The sequence below is a fragment of the Myiozetetes cayanensis genome, unplaced genomic scaffold (genome assembly GCF_022539395.1).
Source record: "Myiozetetes cayanensis isolate MyiCay16 unplaced genomic scaffold, myiCay2020 scf5-8, whole genome shotgun sequence".
Taxonomy (NCBI): Eukaryota; Metazoa; Chordata; class Aves; order Passeriformes; family Tyrannidae; genus Myiozetetes; species Myiozetetes cayanensis.
Window position 1 is genome coordinate 39,295,113 of NW_026087742.1, and position 27,094 is coordinate 39,322,206.

The 27,094-nt window shown below is 37.6% G+C and overlaps 1 protein-coding gene across 1 annotated transcript in view; it reads left to right on the forward strand.

Annotated features, from left to right (window-relative positions):
- The window catches only part of ARHGAP42 (Rho GTPase activating protein 42), a 145,789-nt gene extending 126,067 nt beyond the window's left edge, over positions 1-19,722 (forward strand). Inside the window, exons 17-24 of the mRNA XM_050333943.1 lie at positions 629-734; positions 4,817-4,976; positions 6,291-6,435; positions 8,377-8,757; positions 9,798-9,954; positions 11,039-11,101; positions 16,008-16,087; positions 16,301-19,722. Coding sequence (XP_050189900.1) covers positions 629-734; positions 4,817-4,976; positions 6,291-6,435; positions 8,377-8,757; positions 9,798-9,954; positions 11,039-11,101; positions 16,008-16,087; positions 16,301-16,389 — 1,181 coding nt within the window. The 3' untranslated portion in view covers positions 16,390-19,722. The remainder of the gene's footprint in view (positions 1-628; positions 735-4,816; positions 4,977-6,290; positions 6,436-8,376; positions 8,758-9,797; positions 9,955-11,038; positions 11,102-16,007; positions 16,088-16,300) is intronic.
- Positions 19,723-27,094: the final 7,372 nt, after the last annotated feature.

Below are 27,094 nucleotides of genomic sequence, written 5' to 3' on the forward strand. Positions count from 1 at the left end.
TAGATGAAGCTGTTCAGTGGTTTGTTCTGATCTTTTTAGTGGTTCTGTGTGACTGCCTTCTGCATGAAATTTTGAACCTTGATTTACATGTTTGTTTGTTTCATATAGGCTGATAATTCTTTTATAACATTGATCCCTCTCATCCAGGGACCTTTATTTTCCCAGTTTGTCTTGAAAAATTAGAAGTGGCGATAATTATCTCCTTTCGACAAATGGAGTAATTAGATCAGGTGACAGCAGATATTGTTTTTCTGATGACTTCAATTTAGAATTTGAAGTTTTCTCCCCATTTCCTCTTGTCTTGATAAGAATAAAAGACACTGGAGAATTTTAGATATTTTAAAAATCAGAGAGCAAAATCTTAGATTTCACTGAAGTGGCACATCGAGTCACTATTGCCATTAATTTTGTTGGTTCCAGTATTGGTGGTAATTGCTTTAGGTGAATTAGTTTAAATACAGATTTCAGAATGTAATAAATATAATCAAATTGTCCTCATCATTTTGAAGGCTAATTGTGTTTAGCTCCTCTTAATGCATGTTTGTGTTTGCATACAGGCATTGATGCTTGTGTAGTCACTTCTTAGCACATGTTCTGATTTATCAACAATTTGTTTCCTGTTTAATAGAGTCAGATGATCAGAACTACAGAGTTGAAGCAGTGCATGCACTTGTGCATAAGTTACCAGAGAAGAACAGAGAGATGCTGGACATCCTTATTAAGCACTTGGTCAAGTAATTATTTTTTATTTTTCTCTTTGATATTATTTTAAGATTTTATTATTTCTGCTTTAAATTTGTCAGTGTTGCTTAATCCATTCTTTGTGTTGAAACAATGACACTTGAAATCCCATTTAATTTCTAAAATGCTGTTCTCAACTTGAATAATATTCTGTAGAAAGAGAATAAAAAATAGGGAGTCATAAATCATAAAGAATCACTGTCTTAAAGTCCCACACTGTTTCACAAATTAGATGGGCTGATGTGATAATACTCATCCTTCACATTTGATCTTATTTTTCTCTCTAACAACTCTGTAGTAACATTTGAAAGCACTAATTTAAAGTATTATTATTTATATTTTTGATATTTACATAAATACCCCACTTTTGAATCTCCCATAATACTCCCATGAGTATTAATTGTCAGATAGAAAAGATTTTGCAGTTTCTTTAAAACAATGACCTGTCTTCATTGAATTACACTTGGCATGTGCTGTGAGACAAAAAAGGACAGGTTTTTATTCTCTTATGTCTCTCTGTATCACTAGCTGTGATAACATTATTGCATTCTACTTTATCCTGTTTCTGCATCAAATGTTATTTGTATGTTTTTCTAAATCTGTAGTTAGTTTTCAATGGTATTTGCTAAATACTTTTTAATATGTATTATTCTTTCTGATTTAGGATGCTCTATACTTTTTAGTACGTTTGTCAGTGATCTGGGAGTGTGAATAGTGAAGTAGGAGTTTTTTCAGTTAAAGTACACGACTGAGATATGTAGAAGACAAAAGAGAGGAGTCCATATTGTTTTCATTCCATTCACTAAATCCCAACTGTTTTGCTTTTTTGATCTGTCTACAGTGGAGCCTAATGCAGTTTTGGTTCCTGTTATAGAAATGAGAAGTTTGAAAATTTATTTGACAGGAAATTATTTAGCTCTAAAAAATTATTTTTAGCCCTTTATGTCATTAGCCACTGTAGAACTAACATAATAGCAAACTGCTGTGAATGCTTCCATTGCAAAAAGGCAGACCTTGTATCTCGTTGGGGTGATGCAGAGAACCAGATGGAAAAAAGTTTCCCAAGTTTCCTTACTCATAGAATTGTTTGATTAGCTAAAAACTGTAATATCTATTCCTTTATAACCCCCAAAAAGTTAAAGCATTTAATGAGGGCTTAACAATTTTGTAAAAGCTGCTGGTCTGGAAGCCTCAAAGTTAGAGAAATACATGCATAGGAACTTATTTGTAGGCAAAATTACTGTTAGACAAGCACTGACCTCTTTTCATGGCCACTTTATTCTCAGTGTGATCTCAGATGCAATTCCAAAGAAAAGCACTCTTACAGTATTCCTCTATAATTGTTCCCTTTAACTCTTGCCTATGTCATCTTTGTTGTGATTCTCATTTCCTGTAAATGTAATCTTGGTTTGACATGGAATGCTTTTAGTAGTTTCTTTCCAACATTCAATTCACCCCTTCTAATTTCTCATATAATTTGCCAGTTGTTGTTTATGCTAGCAATTCTAATGAGACTGAAATCAAAATGAGTCTCCTGAGTGTATTAGTCACCTTCCTTCCTCATTTTTTCCTACCGCTGTATGGGGATTTTTTGAGGAACAAATGGCAGGTGAAGTGCCTAGTTTTATGAAAACGGGAAAATTTGAAAAAAAATCCAACCTCCTATTTCCTCATTCATTTGTTAAAAATCCAGTTTCAAAATATACATCCTTTTCGTATATTTTTTTTAGCTGTTCAGTTCCTTTATATATGCTTTTGCATCTTGGTGAAAATACTGTACCTTTAACTGTTGTAAAATAAGGATATTGTTTTATCTTGGTTTAATTCATAAGGTCTTTATGTCTCTACCTACCTTGAATTTTATGTCACTGTGTAAAATTAAATATGATCTAGATTATGTGGGATGTAGATCATACTGAAATCAAACAAACAAACCAAAACTAGCAAATCCTGAAAAGCACCCTGGGGAGAGGTGATACTGCCTGGATACATACTTAGTGAGTAGCTAGGCAAACACGGGAAGTTCGGTGTTATTTTCAAATAGGTAATTCATTTTTTTCTTTTTAAACTTCCCTAATAGTCAAATTACCTGTCTACTCTAAAGAATAAATCGTTCTTTGGCATGATTTAATAATACAATTCTTTTCTATGGTAGATATTTGGGAGTCTGCGATCTAGCAGTATCAAAAAATTGCTGGTGATACATCAAAGAAGGAGATTTTGAGGAGAAAGCAATGGCACCTCAATGAATGCCCTAGAGCTACCCAAAATGCATGATTGCCTTGGCCTGTGTCTGTGCAGTAGCCCAGCAACAGTAGGACCAGGTCAGGTGAAAGTGGCAATCAAAATGATCCGTTTACAGCCCTGGGTTCTTTCTCTTTTGCAAGAAATTGAGCCTTTAAAATGCTTTGTAGAAAGCCCTTTCTGGTTACACTGTTATTAAATTCACCATTTCTTTTATTAACCAAGCTACTAAATTTGTTACCAAGGAAACACAAACACCAGACCAGTATTGCCTTCTCTCTTACAGTATGAGACTAAAATGTTTGTGTAACGGGTCTCTACAGTTACTGTGCAGCACAAAGAAGAGTAACATTTCAGAGCAGTTTTTCAAGGTTTTTCTAGCAAGCCTAGAGCTGAGTTATTCAACGTTCCATTTTCATTAAAATACTGGTGGACTTCCCAAATGCTCCTTAGTCATCTAAGACAAACATAAGATCTGTTTCAGAGAAAGTTAGATTAAGATAATTGGCTAAAAATGTGCTTTAACAAGGGAGTCATTTTCATGACGTGGCTTCCACATTATCATCTCTGCTAGTGCTACTCTGAGGTAACATTTGGGAAAGTTTTGGCATAACTTAATGAAGCAAAATAGGAAACATAGCAAGATAGGCTTTTTTTACTTGCCTCCAATACAAACCCTTTTCCCATATTTCTCCTTCTTCTTGATGTAAATGGGGTGCTAAAATGTTCCTGTCCCAAATATGAGTGGAATGTTTTATAGATTTTACTGTTTCTAAATTTTAAAGGGTACAAGAGTTTATTTAATTGTGTAGGAAATTGTTAAAGATGCTCAGATTGACAATGGTGGGAGATAGCAGTGAGAAGGAAGAGGAAAGTGTGAACAAGTGCCTCGATAACTAATTCCGTTTGGTAGCAGATGCAGTAAAATTAAGCATTAAGGTAATTATAAAATCTTGACTTGGCATAATGTTCCTCAGACATGAGGAAATAGGACAGCTGTGACTGGGGAATCACTGGCAGTTATTTCAAAGGGTTTATGATGATAGGGCTTTTATTTGGCAAATCTTATTTGTAAGGAGAGAAATGGGGCATTTAGGACTATTGATTGATGGTTTTCAGTTTGCTATCTGATAAATTGTTGGTAAAACTAAGTTTCTGAATTCTACATTAAGAAGAAAAAAAGAAGAGGTAAAATAAGTTGCAACAGAATATACAGAAGCAAAAGGTTAATATATTTCAAAGCTAGCTGTCATTATGATCATCTAATGTTATCTACCCACAGAAACAATGATTTCACTGAATCCATTGATCCTGTGTTTTCATCACATTAATAAAGAGATCCCATTGTGAAATAAATATTTGCAGTAACTAAGTTTCTTTCCTTTACATGAAAACTAAGGTATATGGCTGACTTCCATTATCCCATACTATTTTCAGTCAATCCAACATAAAGTATTTAAATTCCTGTAGAACCATTGGAGAGAGATAGGTGCCTGCTCTAAGACTCCTAAACTTTAGGTGGTCTGGATCTCTCTGTGGAGACCTCCAAATATAGTTGCCTTTTCCTATCAGTTTTGTCAGGAACTGAAATACTTACTCTAGGAAGACGTGCCCATCACCATTAAGTTATTGTAGGAAAAGAGCTTAATGGAAATATAGTAGTTGTACTACACTGTATTTTGACTCTAGTAAAAGTGGAAGTTTTAAAAATATATTTTAAAAGGAGGCATGAACTTGGAATCTCATTAAAAAATAGTCTTAGTGTTTTTGTCTGTTTAAACTGTAGTTTAGCAAACCAATTTAATTGCATATTTTTTGTGTTTATTTAAAGGGTATCATTGCACAGTCAGCAAAATCTAATGACTGTATCCAACCTTGGTGTTATCTTTGGACCAACTCTGATGAGAGCCCAAGAAGAAACCGTGGCTGCTATGATGAACATTAAGTTTCAAAATATCGTCGTTGAAATTCTGATAGAGCATTATGAAAAGGTAGAAAGCAATTATCTGGCTGTTCGGTTATGAAATGGAACTAAGATCTCATTTTCATTACTATCATTAAGTTCCACCCCATGCTATGGATCTGTATTCTTAGCAAGTCTTTTGTGAATGTGCAAGGTACAGATCCAAGGCACGATCTCCCAAGCTTTGAAAGAGTTACTCTGACTCTTCAGTTGCTTTCTGAATACAGTTGTGACCTCCTGAATCTAGAAACAGAATGAGAAAGTCATAACTTTGCTCACATCTCCTCCATCTCTCTTATGCTACCAGTGGTACTGACAGTACGGCTTGGTATCATCAGTTGTATTTCATGGGGACTCCTGAAAATGGATATGATACTGATAGCCTTCTTGGCTTTGACTCCATAAATATATATTGCATTTTCACAACACTGAGTTTTCCCTCCAGAAAATAGAAGCTCATTCAACACAAAGACTATTGCTGCACAACCAGTCTCTCTTGCTCTATTTCTGTGTCTACAGACACATTTTTATATTGATGTGCTACTCACTAATGCTTAATACAGCTTTAATGTATTGAAGAGCATCTCAAGATGTTTGTTAAAGTATTTCCTACTGTGGAAGTATATTTGCTTTCTTCCAGTTCTGTGAATGGCATGGAGGTGACTTTTTGTGGTTCACTTCATCCTCTTTAGGAAATGCCCTATTGCTAGAGGGCCCAGAAATCCTTGCAGAGACGTCTTCTGGTATAGCATAGTAAAAGATTTTTTTCTGCAGCAATGAAAAGGGCAAAACAGACCAGTGGTAGCAGTGGTATGTAAAAGATAAGAACCAGGAGATGCCTTAAACATAAAGTTGTTTCTCATCAAACTTGACTTGTTTGGCCAAATAAAGTGGTTTTGTGAAATGCAAACTGAATTGTAGTAAGTTAGGACTATGACACATTTCTGTGACATATGAAAACTTTCATTGGAACACAGAGAAAAAAAATCAACCTTGTCATAAGATTTTATAAAATATATTACTTCTTGGGCAAGAGTCAGTAGTAAACATCTATTTTGTTTTACAATTACAACTGTAAAGACCTTCTAACAAGGACTACAAAATAAATCTATTTCAACAAATATATAATTAATACAGATACTAAATACAGCTCAGTACTGTGGTTCTTGAGTTGTAAAATGACATCAGAGCAAAGCTTCTATTCTGCGAATTTGCTCTTTCATAATGTATGAGACTGTTAACAGTGTTAATTTCAGGCGCAGTGGTGAGGAAAACAAATTGATTAATAATGGAAGAGTACCTCTGTTTAATGTAATTTTTCCCTTTTTTTTTAATCATGCAGATATTTCACACTGCACCAGACCCCAACATTCCTCTTCCCCAACCTCAGTCCCGATCAAGTTCAAGAAGGACGAGAGCCATTTGTCTCTCCACAGGTCCACGTAAACCCAAAGGAAGATATACACCATGTCTAGCAGATCCTGACAGTAAGTTTGTCCTTCCAGACTGGTTGTCTTCCTTTTTATGTCTTGTCTTTTAACTTGCCTGAATAAATATCCAGTAGATATTGTATTCCAATAATCATAAGCATAACAGATGGGGTTTTGTCAGCTTTTTAACCTCTGTGAGTCACAGCCACACTTTGACTCACTGCATTCCTCACTTCTCTCAGATGAGAAAGAATGTTTGGTTTTAGGCAAGTCTTGCATTGCTTACGTTGCTTACATTGCTTACATCATTTAAAGTAGACTTTATATTCTAATCTGAATTTAGTCTGCTTTGAAACTCAAAAGTTCATTATATGAAGTTTCCTTGCAAGATGATTGACAAGGTTGGGAAACTGTAAACACAATCTTTCCTCTCCTCCTATAACAAATGTAATTTAGTCAAATTAAGGAGACCAAACTCATCACTTGGCTGTTTTCACATGAATTAAACTGTGGCCATTGGTTCAAAATCAGCAACTGCCTAGGTTGCCAAAACCTGTGTCCTGCCGGATCCTGCACTTTGGCCACAACAACCCCCTGCAGCGCTACAGGCTGGGGACAGAGTGACTGGAGAGCAGCCAGGCAGAAAGGGACCTGGGGGTGCTGATCGACAGGAGGCTGAACATGAGCCAGCAGTGTGCCCAGGTGACCAAGAAGGCCAATGGCATCCTGGCCTGTATCAGGAACAGTGTGGCCAGCAGGAGCAGGGCAGTGATCCTTCCCCTGTACTCTGCACTGGTGAGGCCACACCTTGAGTATTGTGTTCAGCTCTGGGCCCCTCAGTTCAGGAAAGACATTGAGGTGCTGGAGCGGGTCCAGAGAAGAGCAACGAGGCTGGTGAAGGGACTGGAGCACAAGTCCTGTGAGGAGAGGCTGAGGGAGCTGGGGTTGTTTAGTCTGGAGAAGAGAAGGCTTAGAGGTGACCTCATCACTCTCTTCAACTACCTGAAGGGAGGTTGTAGGTGGGGGTTGGTCTCTTCTCCCAGGCAACTAACAATAGGACAAGGGGACATGGGCTCAAGCTCTGCCAGGGGAAGTTTAGGTTAGATGTTAGGAAGAAATTCTTTACAGAGAGGGTAATCAGGCATTGGAACAGCCTGCCCAGAGAGGTGGTGGATTCACCATCCCTGGAGGTTTTTAAACAGAGATTGGACGTGGCCCTTAGTGCCATGATATAGTAATGGAGTTGGATCAGGGGTTGGACTCGATGATCTTGGAGGTCTTTTCCAATCCAATCTATTCTATGATTCTATGATTCTATGAAACTTTGTTAGGTTCATATGGCTTACAGTTTAACAGCAGGGAGTTATGTCTATAATCAGTTGATGCCTAGAATGCTTATTCACTTTTATGTAGATGTGACTATTAAAAAGTTTCACCTCATCAATTTTTATCTAATAGACCACCACTTTTTTACTACTGGTTGTGCCAGTAAGGAGTGATGAAACTTTACAAAAGCTTAAGTTGCTAACAGTTCCACTACTGCAAAAGACTTCCTAAAGAACTTAGGTGTCCCTTGGTTCCTCAAGAAGATTTACATGAAATCGGTTCAGTAAATTAATCCACAGTTAAGGTGTATCTGTTCTTGAAGATCTGTAGTAATTCTGAAGTCTGCAATGTTAGGAAATGTGTCCTATGGGATGAGAAAAGATACAGATTTCAAAGGGAAGGGAATTATGGAAAATTATACAAAATGCATCTGGCAAAAAATGTATTACCCAATCATGCAATTTTCAAGGGACTAATGGTCTCTAAAAGGACAAGATAAGTCTTCAAGTTGTAAATAAATGAGTTGTTTTCCTTCTGCAGGAAACCACAGGTTAATGAATTTGATGGCAAGTAAGGTACAAAAGGGCTAAAGGTGACATGAGAAAAATGCACATGATTAGAAAATGTAAATCATATTTTCTCTCTTCCCCCTCTCTCCTCCCTCCTCCCTAGGTGACTTGTACAGCAGTAGCCCAGACAGCACTCCCATGGGCAGCATTGAATCTCTCTCTTCTCACTCCTCTGAGCAGAACAGCACCACCAAATGCACACCCTCTCAGCCAAGGGAGAAATCAGGAGGGATTCCATGGATTGCCTCTCCTGCTTCTTCTAATGGCCAGAAAAGTTCAGGCCTGTGGACTACAAGTCCAGAATCCTCATCAAAGGAGGATGCAACCAAAACAGATGTGGAGTCAGACTGCCAAAGTGTAGCTTCTGTCACGGGACCAGAGAATGCCTCTCCACCAACAGACCTGACCAAAAAGAATTCCTACAGTCTGTCTGGGCTGAAAAGGTCTTCAGCATCTTCCCTTAGATCAATTCCATCAGCTGAAGGTAACTTCCAAGGTCTCTTAGCACATCAGTGTTAACTGATGCATCAGAAAACAAGAGATGCATTTGAAAGCTAATAATACTCAATAATTTTTTAATTTTTTTAAATTTTGTAGTATGTTCTTTCAGTTTGCAAACTGATAGAACATATTTCCATAGCATGTTACCTGCACATTTTACACAGCTTAAAAGATATGTTTCTCAGAATTTAGATCACTCTCTAGCCTTCTATGGTTCATCTATAAATTATAATTTATGATATAGAATAATACTGTAGATTAGTAATATTAATAATATAGGTATTGTTCTTATACTTTGGAATCTCTTTATATTATGTCAGCTTTTAAAGCATTTATAAGCATCAGTTGTTCTTTGGAATAGAGAGAAGCAAATTGCACTTCTTCTTGTAGAATATAAAAGCAAAAAAGGCAGCAGTCCACCTTAAAGAACACACGGGGCCATGCCTTTTATTCATTGAAGGGACTTCTTTTGTGTGCAATACAGTCTGTACACCTACAAATTTGTTTTATCATTACAATAGGAATTGTTTTAGGTAAGTCATGGTCATTCATTCCTAAGTATCCTTTTTAAACTGCATGAAGCTTCTCTGCATACTGAAATATTAATTCCACCAATTAATGTGGTATGGTTTCATAGTGGTTGCTGCTTTGATGAGATGATTTCCTGAGAACCCTTCCTACATGATTTTTTTCTACAATTTTATGCAGTGTAGTACTTTAGAAATCTTTTTATTGTCACTTTTTAGTGACTGTACTATCTTGCCATTTAATTGCAATGTAATTTTTTAGCCTTCTACATTTTAATATAATTTCTTGATTCTTGCTGTTGGTTCTTCTCCCCTGGCTTAGTGCCTGGAAGGCTGTTTCTTCTCTCTTAGTAAGTAGTTTCTCTAACTTTTTTGACTCCTAAAAAAAAAGAAAAGAAAAAACCAAGATCAAAACCTTTGCTTTGCATGTTACACGTATTGTAAAACAGTTTCAAATTAGCTTTAATAATTCCTATAATTTGATTGTTTTCTTTAGGAAACAAAAGTTGCAGTGGATCTATACAGAGCTTATCTTCAACAGATACCAAAGATACATTAAAGGCTCCACCAAACCCTGATTTGCCTCCCAAAATGTGCAGGAGATTAAGATTAGATACTGCATCAAGTAATGGCTATCAAAGACCGGGATCTGTGTAAGTCATTATGGCCCTTTGGAGATTTGTGTTGTTACAGTATTGTCTACTATAAAGTGATTCCAGAGAGGTACATAAGTAGTTGAAAAAGCATCCATGAATACTTGATTTTAATGTTGCTGTATTTGTGAATTAGTTATGTAGTTTTGTTAAAATTGTAAACAAAGGAGACAGCACAAAGTCTGTGGAAGTCAGTTGAAAGATTGCCATTGACCTTAGACTACAGATAAGGTGGAAATGTATCCTTGGAAAGTGATTATTATTATCTCTGGCTCTTCTGGGATTTATTGTTTCAAGGAGCAGAAATGCTACTTACTGACCATGCTGTTACATCAAGAAGACCATCAGATTTTATTTGTATCCAAAATTAGAGGAAGGATAATTAAAAAAAAAATCTGCTCTGAAATTTCTTCAGTTTCTGCATGTTAAATAGTTGATTTTTAACAGCTGGGGTTTGGAAGGTGGGAGGTTTATGCTGACAGGAGGATAGTTCTGAGCAATATAGGTTATAATTTACTTTGTTGAGATTTGGGTTAACAGTGTTTCTCAGTGCTTTTGGAAGACTTCAAAGTCTCTACTGTAATTCTGACTTTGACCTGGATATCTCTGTCCCCATGAACAAGTGATTTCCAGATCTGCAGAGCACCAAGAAATTCTCCAAATACTGCAGGACATCATTCAGTCTCTCCACTTTTTAAACTGAAAGAGATCATAGTAGTCATTTAACAGACTATTGTGTCTTACTTAAACAGAGAATCCTGCACAGCTTAGAGTTCCAGCATGGTAGTGACAGACTGTCAGTAAAAGCATTTCCAATATAAACATAGGATGTTGAGGTTTCTATTGGTGACTCAGCAAGGAACTAGAGCATGGGGAAGTCAGTGGTCCCAATTAGGTTATGCCCTTAAGAATTCTGCTGAATAGGGATGTAAATTCAGCTTTTGAATTTCCTCTCTTTCTATAAGTGAATAATTAAAACAATTTTTTAAAATATGGCCATGTCTTTGGATGGTTAAAAGTGTAAATAGTTTGTGTATTTAATTAATGGCTGAAGTATAAAGCAAGGTGGTACTTTCATTTTCAGAGTGGCTGCAAGAGCACAGTTGTTTGAAAGTGCTGGTTCACTTAAACAAGTTTCTTCAGGACGGTAAGCACTTCATACCATTTAACATTCCGTAAAATCCTTTCTGTTTTGATGGCTTCAAAGGTTCACATTTATTTGTTGGATTTGATTCATTCTAATATTAAAGGAATTTAGAATGTTCTGATAAGGGTTTGTCTAGGAAGAAGTATCTTCTATACATTACTAGCCCAATTACAATTAATAAACTAAAGCAAATAATCTTATAAATGGATGTGGGAAAAAGGCTGTCTCTTTTTTTCCCCTCTTCCTGCTTTTCAAGTTCTTTGAGACAGATTGCAGGTTTTTGTTAACCTCCTTTGCATCAGGAACTTTTTTGAACTGTTGAGGAATGAAAACAAGATGTCAATGCATGAATCCAAAAGTAGTAACCTCAAGTAGCACAGATGTGAAGGAAGATGCCAACATGCTGAGATGTGTGGCCGTGGAATGTGGCTGTCCTCTTGACAGAACTAGCAGGGGAGAGAAAAGCCCACTGATTTTGTGAGAAAAGCAGCTTATAGGAATCAAGGCTGTTCTTATTTTGTGTAGTACGTGAACTCTAAGATGACCAAAAAAGAGGGTGGCAGGGGTGGCAAGGCATATGAAAAGAGCAGGGCAATAATTTAAGGGAGAAAGGTATAAATGAAGGGACTGGGATGCTCTTAAGCCAGTGCCTTAAGCCGAAAGCAATGACTGCTTCACCACTCCTGCATCATTTCACCTCCAACGCTGTTCCTTCTCTTCCTTTGTATTACTTCCTTCTTGCAAGCTCTCCCCTGTTGTTCCCTGAGAGCCTGTGCCACCTGTATCTGTATATAAAAAGCATGTAAGAAGCAAAAATCTGACAAAGGAAAAATGTAGCAGTTTGATAATGGATATGGAGAGCAGATAACAAAGCCAAAAATACTGAAAGGCTGAATAGGTCCTCTACTTAAGCTTTCCTAAGAGGATAAAAGAACAACAGTAACAAGGAGAATGGAAAATGAGAGGTCAGCAGGCAAGATGAGGAAGAAATCAGAAGTAGCTCAGCTGTTCTTACAGTCCTCCATAAGTCTGAGCATGATTTTGCAGTTCAGAGCCAGCTTTTATTTACCTGCATGTTATGAAGGCTGATTTAAAAACTTGGGCTAGTCTTTTTTTAGTGTTTTGTTGGTTTTCTTCCCCTGAAGTATGTAGAAATTGTGGTAATTACATCTTGATCCACCCAGTAGAAAAGTCTCCTGTGTTCATAACTAGTATCCAATGAGTATATGCGAGGCAGAGTGTAAGACAATGTATTTTTAAGCTACCTGGTTTGATACCAGAAATATCCAAGTTAAGGCAGTGCCGGACTCCATGCAAGGGTAATTTACCCTGCTAAAATAACTAGAAATTTATTATTGTTCAAGTCTCCCTCACTGTGGTATTAAAATACTGTGTACACTGGGACCAATCTCTGTTGCTAATCTGGTGTGCACTTGAAAGAGGTGAAGGAGTTTCCTTACTATTTTCAAAAATATTGCAGTTAGATAACACTCTTAGTCAGCCCTGACATCTCTTTATTGCAGCTTCTGTACAGATATACACATAATCCCTGACTCTGCATTTTCTTGACTTGGATTTAGAGATATACAGAAAGACAAGTCTCCTGAAGTAAGAAACTGCATCGCAAGAAGAAGAATTTTCATTAGAGAAATGGGAAGGAAGAGTAGGTGACAATGAATGGCTTTACTCTTCAGCAAGGTCTCTAGGTGCTAGGATGGGACTTCAGTAGGAATAGACTGACATTATGAAGCCCTCTAGACCCATGCTTCCCTCCCAAACATATGATTAAATATCCTTTTCCAATCATTTTTCTGTTTTTATTTTCATGCTGTATTTAAACATCTGGAACGCCTTGCGCAGGCCAGACCACTACTTTCTGCTCAAACTTGGTTGTAAATCTGCCATCTCCAGGTCTCTATAAACCTTTCTTCTTCCTGTAGGATAATATTAACTGATGACTTATCTGAGAGAGATTCGTGTGTTCCCTCATTCATTCCTCTTTCTGGCTTTGTCTTGCTAGACTAAAAACTCATTAGGGCAGGAGCATAGTTTTAAAGTTTGTTTATATCTCTCAAAATAGTTCTTAATACTAGTATTATTATTATTATTACTAGGGCCTCAGGTATTGTTGACTGCATATAGTCAAGCAAAAGAATTTATAATCTAGTGACTATTGATCCTTTGACTGCTAGTATTTTTATCATTATGGGCTCAAAACAAACATAATGGAAATTAAGGAATGGAAAATGCATTTTTCTTATCTGGAGTCTATCTGGTAAAGTCATGGAAAGAAGGAACTTCTAGGAAAATAGGAATATAATTTTCTGAAATTGTTTTGTTTTTTCTCCGCCCTAAACAACATAAATCACACTCTTCTCAGATTATTAACATCATCTTAAGAGAACTGTAATAGATGATGTGATGTTATCACATGCTTTTTAACAAACAGCCTTGTTTGTGGGGAGGACAACATTAAGACCGTAAGTAAGAGCGTCTATTTTCGTAATTCCAAACAAAATGGCCAAGAACCTGCAAGCCCTTTTCATGGTCAGTGCTTCTAGCTGCATAGAGTTGAACTGAGTAATAAATAGTATGAGAACTTAAATAATCTAAAATCAAGTGCGGAAGTAATAACCAGTGGCTTGAAAATTGCTCCAGAATTATGAGTAAATATTCTTAAATCTGTCCCTTATTTAAATCTGTCCATGTAATTCATTAGCTTTTGGAAACTGACTTCTTGTGTTTCTTTATCTGTCTAAAGGTCAAATGCTGAAAAGCTTTCTCTTTTCAGAACAGATTATTTTAGAGGTCTATTCCAACCTTAACAATTCTGTGATTCTGTCATTCTAAGGCAGAGTCCATGTTTTCTTATCTTGTTTTTACTTTGGAATTACATACTCAGATCAGGTAAAATTGGAAGTTGAAAACAGAATAGTTTAGTAGGCATTAGAGAATATAGAAGAAAATTGCATTCATTTTCTTTACAACTTCTAAGGGCAATAGAAACAACATGTCATATTTAAAGTTTAACTGAATTCTGCCTCACATTTAAGTATTGCCTGAAATGTCTTTTGTCACAGTATTACTCAGGGGTCCCATTCTTAGCATGGACACCTGTCTTGACAGCCAAATTATTCAGGCTTGAAATCACCCCTGTGCTTTAGTAAATTTACTACCTATTACCTTACATTAATTGCAACTGTTAATTATTGTTAACAGTTACTCTGCTGTTTTTTATGTGTAATATCCATGATTATGCCACACAGGTGTATTGGGTTTGCATGACAAGGAGTTATGCCAGGATCAACCCACCACAACAGGCAGTAGCTGTTTCGACATACTGTTACAGATTTGAGTCAGTATAACTAGAACATCTGTAGTGCTCTTTGTTGACTTTGAGGAAAAAAGAGATTAAATAATTCAGGTCTAGTTTATGTGTGACCATCAGTAAAGTCATCTAATCTCCCTCTGTATATTTTAGTCTATCTTATGTAGATTATTATGTATAAATATGTATAATTATGTAGAGTAATGAATCTTCACACCCATCTTGTTGACTGTAGATGGCAAGTTATTCATAACAGGAGGTGCCAAAGAAGGTGTCTTGAACAAGTGCTACTTAGAACAGTCTATGCCAGCCAGAGAGCAAGCTAACATTTAAGAAAAGGGACAAACAGGGATCCAGTGCTCATCCTGTTCTAGTTAGCTGGGGGGTTGTAACCAGAATGACAGTACTAAGATTTAGAAATGTTTCCAACATCCTGAAAATAAGCTGCCCTTGGATATTGTGGGCATAACTCAAAATGTTTGGTCTCCTCTGAAAACCTCATCCTGAGAGTATAATCCTTGAGGAGTAATTTGCTCGCATAAGATGAAGGCAAAATATGCCATTTAGTCCAGTTGTAAATCAGTTTCAGAAAACCAGTAGAAAAACTTTTTCTTCAGAGGGAGAAATCACTTCTGGAAAGCCCACACATACAAAATTTGGATGTTCATTCACTGTCATACTCTTTTAAAGATTCAGATGAATAATGCTAATGCTTATGATGTAGCACTGTTAATTAATCTAACTTACAACTCTGTTATCTTACTATTTTGGTAGAAAGATATGATAGATTACATGTCAGTTGCATACACACTCTCCAAAAGTATGCAGAAAATACTAAACTTCACCACAGGTCACATATTAGGTCAATTCACCATCACATCTTAGAAAGGTGAAATAATCAACATGTTCATCTGCTCTTTATATAAGCTGGTTTTAAGAAATTCAGAAAAACTGATGGCTCATATAAAATTGTTCTGAGTGTAAATTAAATGTATTTGGTAAAGTGCGGGAATCTAGAGAGAACTCCTGATTTTCATCTTCATGTTCAAACCCTCATTTTGTACTTTGCAGAATTATGGTGCTAGAAGCCAAGACGTGACTTTTTCTGTCCTCCTTCTCTGGGACAGAATCATCATTCCTTTTTTGTCTCGCATTTATCTTCTGTGTAATGTTTTGCTCTGTAGACCAATCAGCGATAGTTTCTCACAAATCATGTTCTTAGACCTTTAATGACTTGATGATCGCTTTTTAGTTGTCTTCAGGTAGCGCCTGACTTTCTTCAAAGAGAATGCTCCATTCATTTGAATGACAACTTCATTTTAAAAGTTCCAAATTATATTCCTGTTTAAATCTAAGTAGGATATCAGTCTCTTTTCTGCAATAACATGCTTGTTAACTCCAGTAAGCTTGAAGTTATTATTTGCTATAATTCCACTCTTCTGAACTGCTGTGTAACTGGTCGCTATCATACTGCATTTGTGCAGCTTCTTATTCCTATACTTCCCGGATTTTAATAATTTCTTTGTACATTTTTCATTGTTATCTGATTTATTGCAAGCCTGTATTTTTTTCTTTCAGGCAAGCAAAAGCCATGTATTCCTGTAAGGCTGAGCATAGTCATGAGCTGTCTTTCCCACAGGGGGCGATATTTTCCAATGGTAAGATATGTTTTACATTGATTTATATATTTTGAAAAACCCTATAAAAAACTTGAACTGTATCCACAAAATGAGAGCATAATTCCATTTTAAGCTCTCAGGTTTTGCCCTGATTTTTCAATTGCTCTTGAATAAATACCATCTAAATAAATATATGAAGCATGTATATGATTTTTTTAAAAGTGCTAATTAGTTGGGTATTTTCTTTTGCAGTGTATCCATCAGTGGAACCAGGATGGTTAAAGGCAACTTATGAAGGCAAAACAGGACTAGTTCCTGAGAATTATGTTGTCTTCCTCTAGTAATCTTTAGTGGACAGCAATATCTTCATGGTATCCATGGTAACAAATAATAAGCACTGTGATTTTTATCTGACACAGATATGGGATCAGCCCCTTAGCTGAGTGGTAGATTTCCTTCAGATGCTGCAGCTGCAGGTTACACAGCTCCCTGTCAATGGAACAGAATGTAATGAAACAGTTAACAGTTTCTGTACTGAAGACGGTACTCTGCCTAAATAACTTCCATTGTTTGCAAGAGGTTGTTCTGTTCTTCTTTTATGGGTAAGGAACACTAGAGCAATAAAATAAAAAAAAAGTTGCTATTTAGCTGCAGACTTTCAGATCCGAGAATGTTGCTCACAGAAGTGTGAAATTTAGAGGCAATGCGCTCTATGACATCTCTCACAATCTCTGTTTTTTAATATGGAAAATCGTGGATTTTTTCATAATGTAAGTACTGTTTCTATTGTGATCAGAATTCTCCCTTAGAAAACTTGATTCTAAAATTAGTCCTAATCATTTCAAATAAGAAATGAGTTTTTTGTAAATTAGAAGTTTTAACTTCTGTTAAGTCATTGAGATTACAATATGTTAGAGGATTTATGCAGCTGATAATATCAGTTTATACACTGCCTGAGCAGTAAGTGCTCATTCAAAATGTGATGTGTTTAATGAATGTTTCATTCAAATACTTCTTAGATTCATTTCTTTCTTCCTCTGTCAGTATAGATAATATTAACAACTTTTATTTCAATTATACCCATCATCTGGAAGATATTCTTAGTATATCCCAAAACAAAATCTGTAGAAAACAAGGAGATGCTGAATCTGGACTGATTGGTAGTCTTGAAAAGTGAGCAGTGAAAAACAGCAGTATGTTTTGAGACCTGACATAAATTGTAACTGATTCTTTTTCCAACTTTTTTCCTTGCAAATAAGACAAGTGGCCTGTGAACTAGCCAGTTTTATAAGCTATGAATGCTGAAAGCTCCATGTAGCAATAAAAGTATTTAGTATTATTTCTCCTGACTTCTGCTAAAATATTTGACAAAGATTTCTCTCCTTCCACAGAATAAAAAATCCTTACTTTTTAAAGGTGTTGTAAAGACCAATTGATTGCTTCTGGTAGGACTGAAGAGGTAAAAAACAAAGTCAAAGAAATCCCAGAAACATTTAGCAGCTTTCTCAGTCTGAGCATCTTTCTTGTACACCTTGAGGGAAAACATGCAGTGCTTGCTTGGCTACTTACCATGCCTGATTGAAAATGAGGATATTTAACCTTTATATTAGTATTTCTTCAACATTAGTCCTTCCAGGAGAATTTATAAAACCATCTAGGCTTAGTTTCATAGACCTGTCCAGGCTTAGTTCTTTCTTAAGGAGCAGAAATCATCATACAAATCTTCAGTTGATTTCTAAGTTGTACACTACTTCCAGAAAATTTAAGGAAGAACTGCTGTTAGGACTAAAAACATCAGCAGTTTTTTAACTGCTTCTTTTTTCTTTCCATAGCCTTTTTCTTTTTTTAATTGGAAAATCAGACTTAGTGCCAGCATAAAGAAGCACATCAGAACATTCTTTACTTATATGTATAAGTATATATATATATACTTTTATATATATATATATATATCACAGTGCATGATTTCTTCAGAGCAATTGTTAGAATTCAGGCCAGTGGCAGAAGCTTGCAGGATCCTTTTCTTCATTAATTTAAGTATCAAGTGGTGATCAGGGAAGGAGAGAGGCTGAAAGAGCATCCTTCCAAAAATGGTCTAGCTTTTCAGAGCAGGAGTCTGGGCAAGGCTGACTGCAGGCAGTTGAGGACAGACTTCTTGAGTTAGTGACTGAGTGACTTGAGTCACCCTAAACAGTTTCTTAAGTCTTAAACCATGCTTCTCTTCATCTTAAGTCCAGACTGTGCCCAGTGCATTGTGATGAAGGGTTGTTCTAGATGTCACCAGCAGCAAAGGTCTTTTCTAACCTGATTAAGTGGTTTTTTTGTTTTAAGGCAAGCCAAGTTTTCTTAGTGCAAGCTATGCTTGAAACTGCCATTGCCCTGAGAAGATGAACGTGAGATTGGTTGTGCTTCTGCTGTATTTCACAGTTGAAAAACTGCAGGCTGTCAACAGGCTTACCTCTGGTGACCTTCTTGGGAGAAGTGCTGTTGCAGGCAAAAAGGAGCAGAAAGGGAAGTAGAGCTTTGAGCAGAGGCTGGAGACCCAGCACATATCACACAGGCAGAGAAATGCAGTGGTCTGGGGAAAAAATCTTAACTTTTGCCTATTGCAGGGAGTCACTGGCAAATCTGTATTGAACATCCTTTGGTGACCCCTCATACCTCTCAGGGGCAATTTAATTGTTGTGAAATCTTGTGGAATGGTGAAATAGAAAATGTTTGCTCCTACTTGCTTTGTTTTAGCCTTATTTAAAAGTAAGCAGAAATAAACCCCTAAGCTTACGTAATTTCACATCCCTTGTATATGTTTCCAATATTATGTTTTGAAACCAGCTGATCTGGGTGCAAGCTAGAGGACTCAAAGATGCCAAGTTCATAAAATATTTTGTAAAAATGCGAAGCTGAGTTAGAGATTCAGCAAGAAGAGCCTGCAAGTGCTGAGGGAAAGGTTATAGAAAGACTTGGAGGAAACCAGTAGGGGAGAAGTGTTTCATCTGTTCTGATGCATTCATCTCACATTAAACACAAATTTGGATTGCAGAAGACAACTTCATAAGAAACTGGATTCCATTCATGTGCTGCTCACAAAACAAATTTGTATTTTCCTCTGTAAGACTGCAGCTTTTTCAGGCCCTTCTTCTGAACTAACCATAAATAATTTTTAAGTAGTTTAGCTTAAAAATGGCATTTCCATCTGAAAAAGGTTATGCCCATTCTTACTTACTCACTCTTCAGGAGTAGGGGTTTTCGTTTTTTTGAAATCTTCTGTGTTTTTTCTTTTACTCTTCTTTGCAACATGTAGTAGCACTTTCTGTATAATCTCGAGGCTGGTTTTTGGATGCTGCAGCTCTTCCCTGACTTTCAAAAGGCAGTTTATCTCTGCAAGAAGCTGTACAGTGAACCAGAAAGTTAAGTAACTAGGGGTGCGAGGACTGAAATGGGGGTGAGGGCAGCACCAAGGCTTCTCTAATGATGATATTCTTGGGCCTGACCAAAAATCCTTTCTGATAATAGCAAAGAATCAGAAATTCATATAACATTTAAATGAAGATATAATATCTTGATAGTGCCTTACCAGAAAATTAGACAATCTGAACTAAATTAGTTCATAGTATTGATTTAATGTTTTTCATGAAAGTTAGATTCACTCTACAAGGAAAGGTTTCAATTTTTTTTTAAATAATTATTATTATATTTTCTAAAAGGATGCAGCAGGTTTTTTTCCAAATATGACTTTAAAACTCAAGGTTCTAAAGTCTCATTGTGATTACTGTTTGTCTTGTGAATATAATGTCTGTACCCACAACATATAAAACCAAATAATTAGCCATGTTTTTTTCTTTGTTAAACCTTTTGATACATGTTGCAGCACAACATGAATCAAATTAATAGTGTGAAGGACTGATATATTTTATGATAAATATGTAAAGTATATTAATATTTTATATTCACACTTTTTATTAATTATGATAAAGATTAAAATTTTTGTGTGTAATTCCTTGTATTAAATTGTTCAGTATTAAAATGTCCTTGCCATATTTTGGCATTTAGATTTATATGTAACAAAACTCTTAAATTAAACCATAGCTATCACTATTTCCCTAACTAATCTATAATGTTCATTGTACAATTATTTCTGGAAAAAAAGATGCACAGGTTTGCTGACCAGCGCTATTCTATGATAGTAATAGTAACTTATTTTCCTTTTATATATTTTCTGGTGCTAATCTCTATTTCTTGTCTGTAATTGGATTGAATTGTAATGTGCCTTTAGGAAAGACGTGATAGTAGAGGAAAAGTTGCAAAATTCTGCAATTCAGAACGATTATTACAAACAAAAAAAAGCACTGTATGGCAGCAATTGGATTTTTAAACTTTTCTCCCCTGACCTATTTTCTACTTAATAAGATTGCATCAGAATATATAATGAAACAAAAAAGTACATTGTTCTTTATATTCCTTTTCTTAAGGCAGAAGTTTGTGCAATTTTGGATTTAGCATCAAGAAGAGAAATCCTAATAGGGTAGCACATCCTCCAGACTGGGGTGGATCTTCTCCAGTGGTGGAAACTATCAAAGCTCTAATGAAGTCAAAGACAGACCTTTGACAATTTATAGTGAGTGTTTGCTGGCAAGAAGCCCCCACAATGAAGATGGAATATTCTGTTAATGGGATAATCTATCATAAATTGTCCTTTATTTCAGCAGAATGCCCTGTATGAATCACTTAGTAACCAGAGATCAAGCTGTAGGCTTGAGAGAGTCTCTCTCTTCCTGGTCACAGAGCCCTGACAGCTGCTGTTGCAGCAGCCCTTCCAGTTCCTGCTCATGCTGAAGTCAGACTGTCAATTAGGCTGTTCCTGTACCCATTGGGAAGTCTCTTTCTTTTTGGGTTAAGATTTTGCATGGGCTTTGGGAGTTTGCTTTATTTTGTTTTAATACGGTTCTTCGTATCTAAACTAATTTAGTCACTGAGGATCATACCGGTTTTTTAATTGTCCTGTGTGTGGCAGTATTTAATAAGACATTGAGTTATCCTTGTTTTCTTAAATATAGAGCATGGTGCTTCAGTCCTTGGATGCCTCAGCTGAAAGCTATTTTGCATCTGAGCTTTCTGCAATTTTTTTATTGTGAATTGTCATCAAAGTTCTGGCACTAAAGACAGCACCATTATCTCTACAAGAGTTTCTGTTGGAGAAAAGGGCAAAGCAGCTGAGCAGGGCACATAGTTTCAGTTTTTGATGATATTTATGACAACTTTGGAGGTATTAGAGTTTATAGGGGTTACTTTGGATACTATATGGTATTTTAATAGGAAAGTATATACAATCAATAACTATATATTTAATAAAACCCTACTAAATTATCTTATTGAGCTCTCTGTTTATTTTGTAGTGTGGTTTCAATAATTATCTGCACTCTGTATATATCTACATGTAAATAACTAGCATGACATGCATAAAGTGACTTGCAGACATAATTCTATGTTGTACTTTACACTGTATTTCAGAAATTTGAAAAACTGTTTTTCAGAATAAAAATGCTTTCTACACAAACTGATTTCTTTAAATTTGTGCTCTGGTTCAGCATTTTCTTTTTTCCAAGTAATAAACTTTGGTTCCACTTCTACCCATACCTGCATTTTAGAGTAATATTTCACCCCTGAGGATGCTTTACGTAGAGGACATTGTTCCTAACAATGTGAGCAATGGGTATATGAATAGCAAGCAATAGTATGTCATCCGCTGTCCTGGTCATGTGGAAGTTTCCAAAGATGTGGCTTTTGAGGAAAAGAAAATGACAGCTTTGGATGTTAGATATCAAGAAGCACAACCCTGGTGTGGCAAAATGTCAGTGATGAGGTCCTTTTTCGTGAAAATCACCGGGTGGGCAGGCTCACAAGGAGAACCCAGGAGACTTTTATATCCCTGAAACAATCAGGCTTTGTAATGATCTTGACTTAAAAAAACTCCATTTCTTGAACAAGAAAGATGAAACCAGCCAGCTGATAAAACTCTTTCCCTTTTCACTGTGTGCTTGGGTTTGAATAGTGCAGAGAACTGCTGCAGGAGACCCAAGGCTGATGGGTCCTGCTCCCGCAGCCAGGGCTGCTGCCTGCCAGCTGCCTGCCCCAGGCACTCACAGGCTGCTGCTCGCTCCTGCCTGCCAGTCCCTGGGCTGCCCAGAGCCTCCCTGGCTGCCTTCCTCTGGGAGGAGTCTGAGGGCCTGCTGCCTCTGCACAGGCACTGTGTGCCCACAGCCCTGCTCGGGGGGACATCAGAGATATCTGAAAACAAAACATCAATACTGTGGCCATAGATAAAAATGAGGTAGTTGGGAAGCAAAGCAACCCGGACCAGATGGAGAAACAGGCTTTTGCTTTTGTTGCTTTCGAACAACCGCTTGTAGGTGAAGCTTTTATTTCACAGCTCTCCCTGCTTGAGGATTTGAGAGATGAGGAATCTGCTTTCAGGAATCAGCCACCTTCAGCCTGCAGTCACCAAACATGACCTGCACCTTGCTGAGATCCTGGTGTCCCAGGCAGGATGGGGCCAGGGAGAAGGCAAGGTTCCCCTTGGGACTAAGGGATGCAGTTGGGCTGACAAATCCACTTATGAGTCCTACTGGAAAAGCCTGAGAAGGAGAGGGGCTGCAACAAGGGGTTAGAGCTGAGATGAAACTTAGTGCCCTTACTTAAAGCATATAGAACTGACCTGAGGTGTGGTGTGTAACAATTACAATATAAACTGTTACCCAGAGGAAACATCTGTGATGGGCCCTGTCACCACTCATGCCCTGCAACACTCCCCGGCACCACAGGGACTTTCAAAAAGTGGGTAAGTGCAGGGGCAGTTGTGTGTGGGTACCCGGAGACACCTGCCCTGCCCTGCTGCTCTCTTGTGCCTGGCAGGATGGGCCTGTGCCTATATCAGCTGCACTGCAACAGCTCCACCTGGGGCCAGAACTTGTGGCTGGATTCCCTTCTGTTCCTGCTGAGGACCATGAAAGCAGGCGTGGTAGGAGCTGCCACGGATGCCCAGCTCTGCACAGCAAATAGGCACAAGAGGAAATAGAGAATATCTGTATTTTTATAGTTCACCAAAAATGATAGTTCATCGCTGATTTTATTTTAAAAATAAAAGAGATGGGGTTTCTATTAGTTTTCTACCCTTTCCCCTGTAGATGCAGGCTCCTTGGCTTTAGATCCCCTGATCTGCAGGACTGAACATACACTAGTTTGGGGTCTAGACTAAGCTCTAAAATAGATCTCATCACTCATTTTCTCAGTGTCCCATTTTACTTGGCATAAGGGAATAACTAACTGCGAAACAAATGTTCTGGCTTGATAGCTTTTGACATTTCAGTGAGCATTTAAATATAAAAATACTTAAATTGCTGTTTAACACAACATTGGTGTGTTAACACCAAATTGAAAACTCTCAGGGGATGAAACATCTGTTTCTTAACAGAAAGAGTGAAGACACATTTCATTACTTGATTGTATTAAGGCACCTTACAGGACATGATTCTCATGCGTTTGGAGAAGTGGATCTTTATGGCTTTATTATTGATAAGGCTTCAATGTGAACTACTGAGAAAGTGACGTATGGAATGTGTGCTGACATGAGCCAGGCCGTCCAGAGCCTCCTGCCTAAAGAGGTGAAACTTCAGTGATGCAAGGAAATGGCACAGGTGAAAACTGAGCAGGTGGCAAAGTCAGTTCATACTCCCCTTCAGAACATTTTCTCGTTAGTTGGGCTTGATCCATTCCTTCAAAAACGAACTGTATTTCTAACACAAACACTGTGCTTATTAAACATGGTAAATAAGGTATTTGCACTTTCATCTTTTAAACTTACTTCACATTTGTAAAGCTTTTCCCGTGTCATTTGGATTAATTACTGATACGGAAACAAAGTATTGAAAGATATTCTTGGCTTCTTGTGCAACGGTTGGCTGCTTTTCTATTGTATTTATGGCATCAAGCTCAAAAGCTGAACTAGCCTAGACCGAGTGCCTTTGCCAAAGATCATGGTGTGCTTTTTTAATGTAAACATGCAGGGATTCATGGGAACATTGAGTGACTTCCACAGCCGGTACAGAAAGCAGCCTTAATTCACTTGAAAGTACTTTGGTAATTGGAATATATCTTTCTGCCAGTATAATTGAGCAACTGATTAGTTAGACCCAGCACAGGTGTATTTCATTTAAAATTACTGTTAATGGCTCTAGGGTGCCCTTACAAGGGATTAGAGTCCTATCGGAATGAAAAACATCAGTGATTTAGTTTTGTTGATGGTCATTGCTTTTCTATTCTTACAAAAAACACATTCAAAGGGAATCATGCAGCACATCTGGATTGGGGCTATTTTCAAAATGAGGTTGGAAATGCCATGCTTTGGCTAGTGCAGCCATGAGATCCATCCCCACCAGCAGGTGCAGGGGGCTGAGAGGGATAGGGAGTCAGCTTTTAGTGGGCTTGGGGCGGGATGGGGGTATGGAGGGCTTGCAACATGTCACACCATAGCAGAGCAGAAGCCACAGGCTCCAACCATACTCATTTGAGGGGCTCTACAGTCCAGACGTGACCATATGCTCATGGCATCACTGGGGAAACATCAGCATAGTTGTAAGCAGGTGAGACAGCTGCGTGCTGGGAAGCCCCATGAGAAACCTTTCAGAGGACAATTCCCAAACCTAGGCGGAAGAAAGATAAGAAACCTGAGCTTGACCAATCTACAGAGTGTTTGTCCAAATAAATTAATTAGCATGCAGGATACAACTGGTTCCTAGAATAAAACACATGCTGTTTGCAAAGGGCCTCACCAGAAGATAACAAAGATTAGGGTTTCAGTGCACCTGAGCCAGGAAGCTGAGCACAAAGTGCTGGAAACAGAGACTGTGAAAGCAGTGACAACTGTGAGGCCTGAATTACCACAAAACAAGCAGAATGCCTATCAGCAGGGAAAATCCCCAATCCTGGTGGCACCTTCCAGGGACATGTAAAAGAAGCAGGTAGATAGCAGAAGACCTCAGTGACATTTTGGTGCAAACAAATTGCGCTGGGCAGCAGTGATGCAAATACATCCTTACATAAAACCCTGGCTTAAATGGTCATTTAAAGTTTGTTATTTCCTGCTGTTGCTGTTGGTTGAGCAATGTTTTTATTTGTCCTGTAAAGTGCTGCTTCTTTTCTATAATTGTGACAAATTGCCTGCCTTGGATGGGAAAAATGGCTTTTCTGCACAATGTCCTGCTCCCCAGACCTTCCTTGAGAAACCTGCAGTGGATGTCATAGGAGTGTTTTATCCAGCATCCAGCTGTGATTTATAACACTGTTTTGTTTCCAGATGGGTCCTTCTCTCTGCCCTCCACATCCTTCTGAAGTTCAGATGATGCAAAACAAACCAGCACAATTAATTTTTCCTTCAGAGCAGCACAGAACCAATTTGTATAAAGAGGTTCAGGTTCTGCCCCTCTCAAAGCATTTCCTTAATAAGTTTTTCTGTTCTTCGTTTAAATGATCCCTGAAATATTTCCTGACTAAATGAACTGGGAAGCCAAATGTCCAGATGTCTGTAAACATATCAGCATGAGAAACTCAGGTGAATATTGTGGCTTTTTAGCTAACACAATTAGCTTTTCTGCATAGTTTTATCCAGAGGGAAAACCAAGAAAGAGTGTTTATCATGGTGTATTTGTGTGCATCTCTCACAAACAGCTCATCTCCTGAAGGCAGCAGGAACAAACATCTCTTCACTTTTCGGTTTCCAAGGCACTTGTTTGGGTCAGCCTTCCCTGCAGGAACATTTGAGGAAAACAGTGGTAAATGCACAAACCCAATGCAGCACAGGGGGTGATTTAGGACAGTGGACCTTCTCCCAGCATCACCTCACCCTTGGCTCAGTTTGGTGCCTTCTCCAGTGCTGTAGCATCTTTATTGATAACACATATGAAAGGAAATGGTGGTTTCATCTGAATTCCTGCACAGCAGGATCTCTGACACCCCTTTCTTTCACTTAGATAATCACAAAATAGTCTTTGCTGTGATTATTGCATGAACTCATTAGTATGTTTAAGTGGAAGCTCACCTGTGCTGTGCAGAGATGAGTCAGGCTCGACAGCAGCTGTGTCATTATGGAGTCTGAGATGTCACAATAAAAACACCCATCTCATTTAGGCAGGCTGTTATTCACTAAAGGTCAAAGCAAAAACTTCTACTTCAAAGGGCTTAGCACTGTATGTCAAATAATGAATAAACTTATTTCATTCCTTATACCCTTCCATTACCATGTCTGTTAAAAAGAACAAAACCCAAAACTCTTTTTGAGCAAAAGAGGCTGAACTGGGACAGAGCATATATGTATGAAGTCATTCCACTCAATCCAAAGGGGCCATCATTGTGTAAATAAATAATTGGGGATTAAATAAATCTACCAATGCAGGTGTGCTCAACTGAATGCATATTTAAGTAGGACCACAATCTTAAACTTCGACACCTTGTAGTTTAAAGTCTCAAAATATCTCAAAGACTTTCATATTATTTTCTTCTGTGTGCTAGCTGCTAATAGAACTTCTACCTGAAAGTAACTTATGTATTTTTGTACTGACTAAATGTCTTCCCCTGGTGTTTTATACTTCATGGAATTTTTAAAATTAAATTATTTAAAAAAAAAAATAAATCTGTGTGCTAAATCCCAGCCTTGTCAAACTGTTTGTGATGTGCACAAGGAGTACTGATAATATCCAAGAGATCAATTCACAAGAACAAGGACATTCAGAAATGAAAATGAAACATCACTTTCTAGAAGTTCTGCATTATGTGGAAGTAATGTCCATGAGTATTGACATTGTTGGCATGACTAATGCTTCTCTGAGGGCACACTAACATTCCAGCACATCCTTAGAAAGGGGCTACATCCAAACCAGCAGACCAGACCTGAGTTGTCAATGCTTCCTCAGAATAGGAAGAGAGAGGGGTGGTCTCTCCAGTCGATGGCTATTCTGCTCCTCACCAGGGTGCGAGTCCCACTCCTGGCCTATTGCA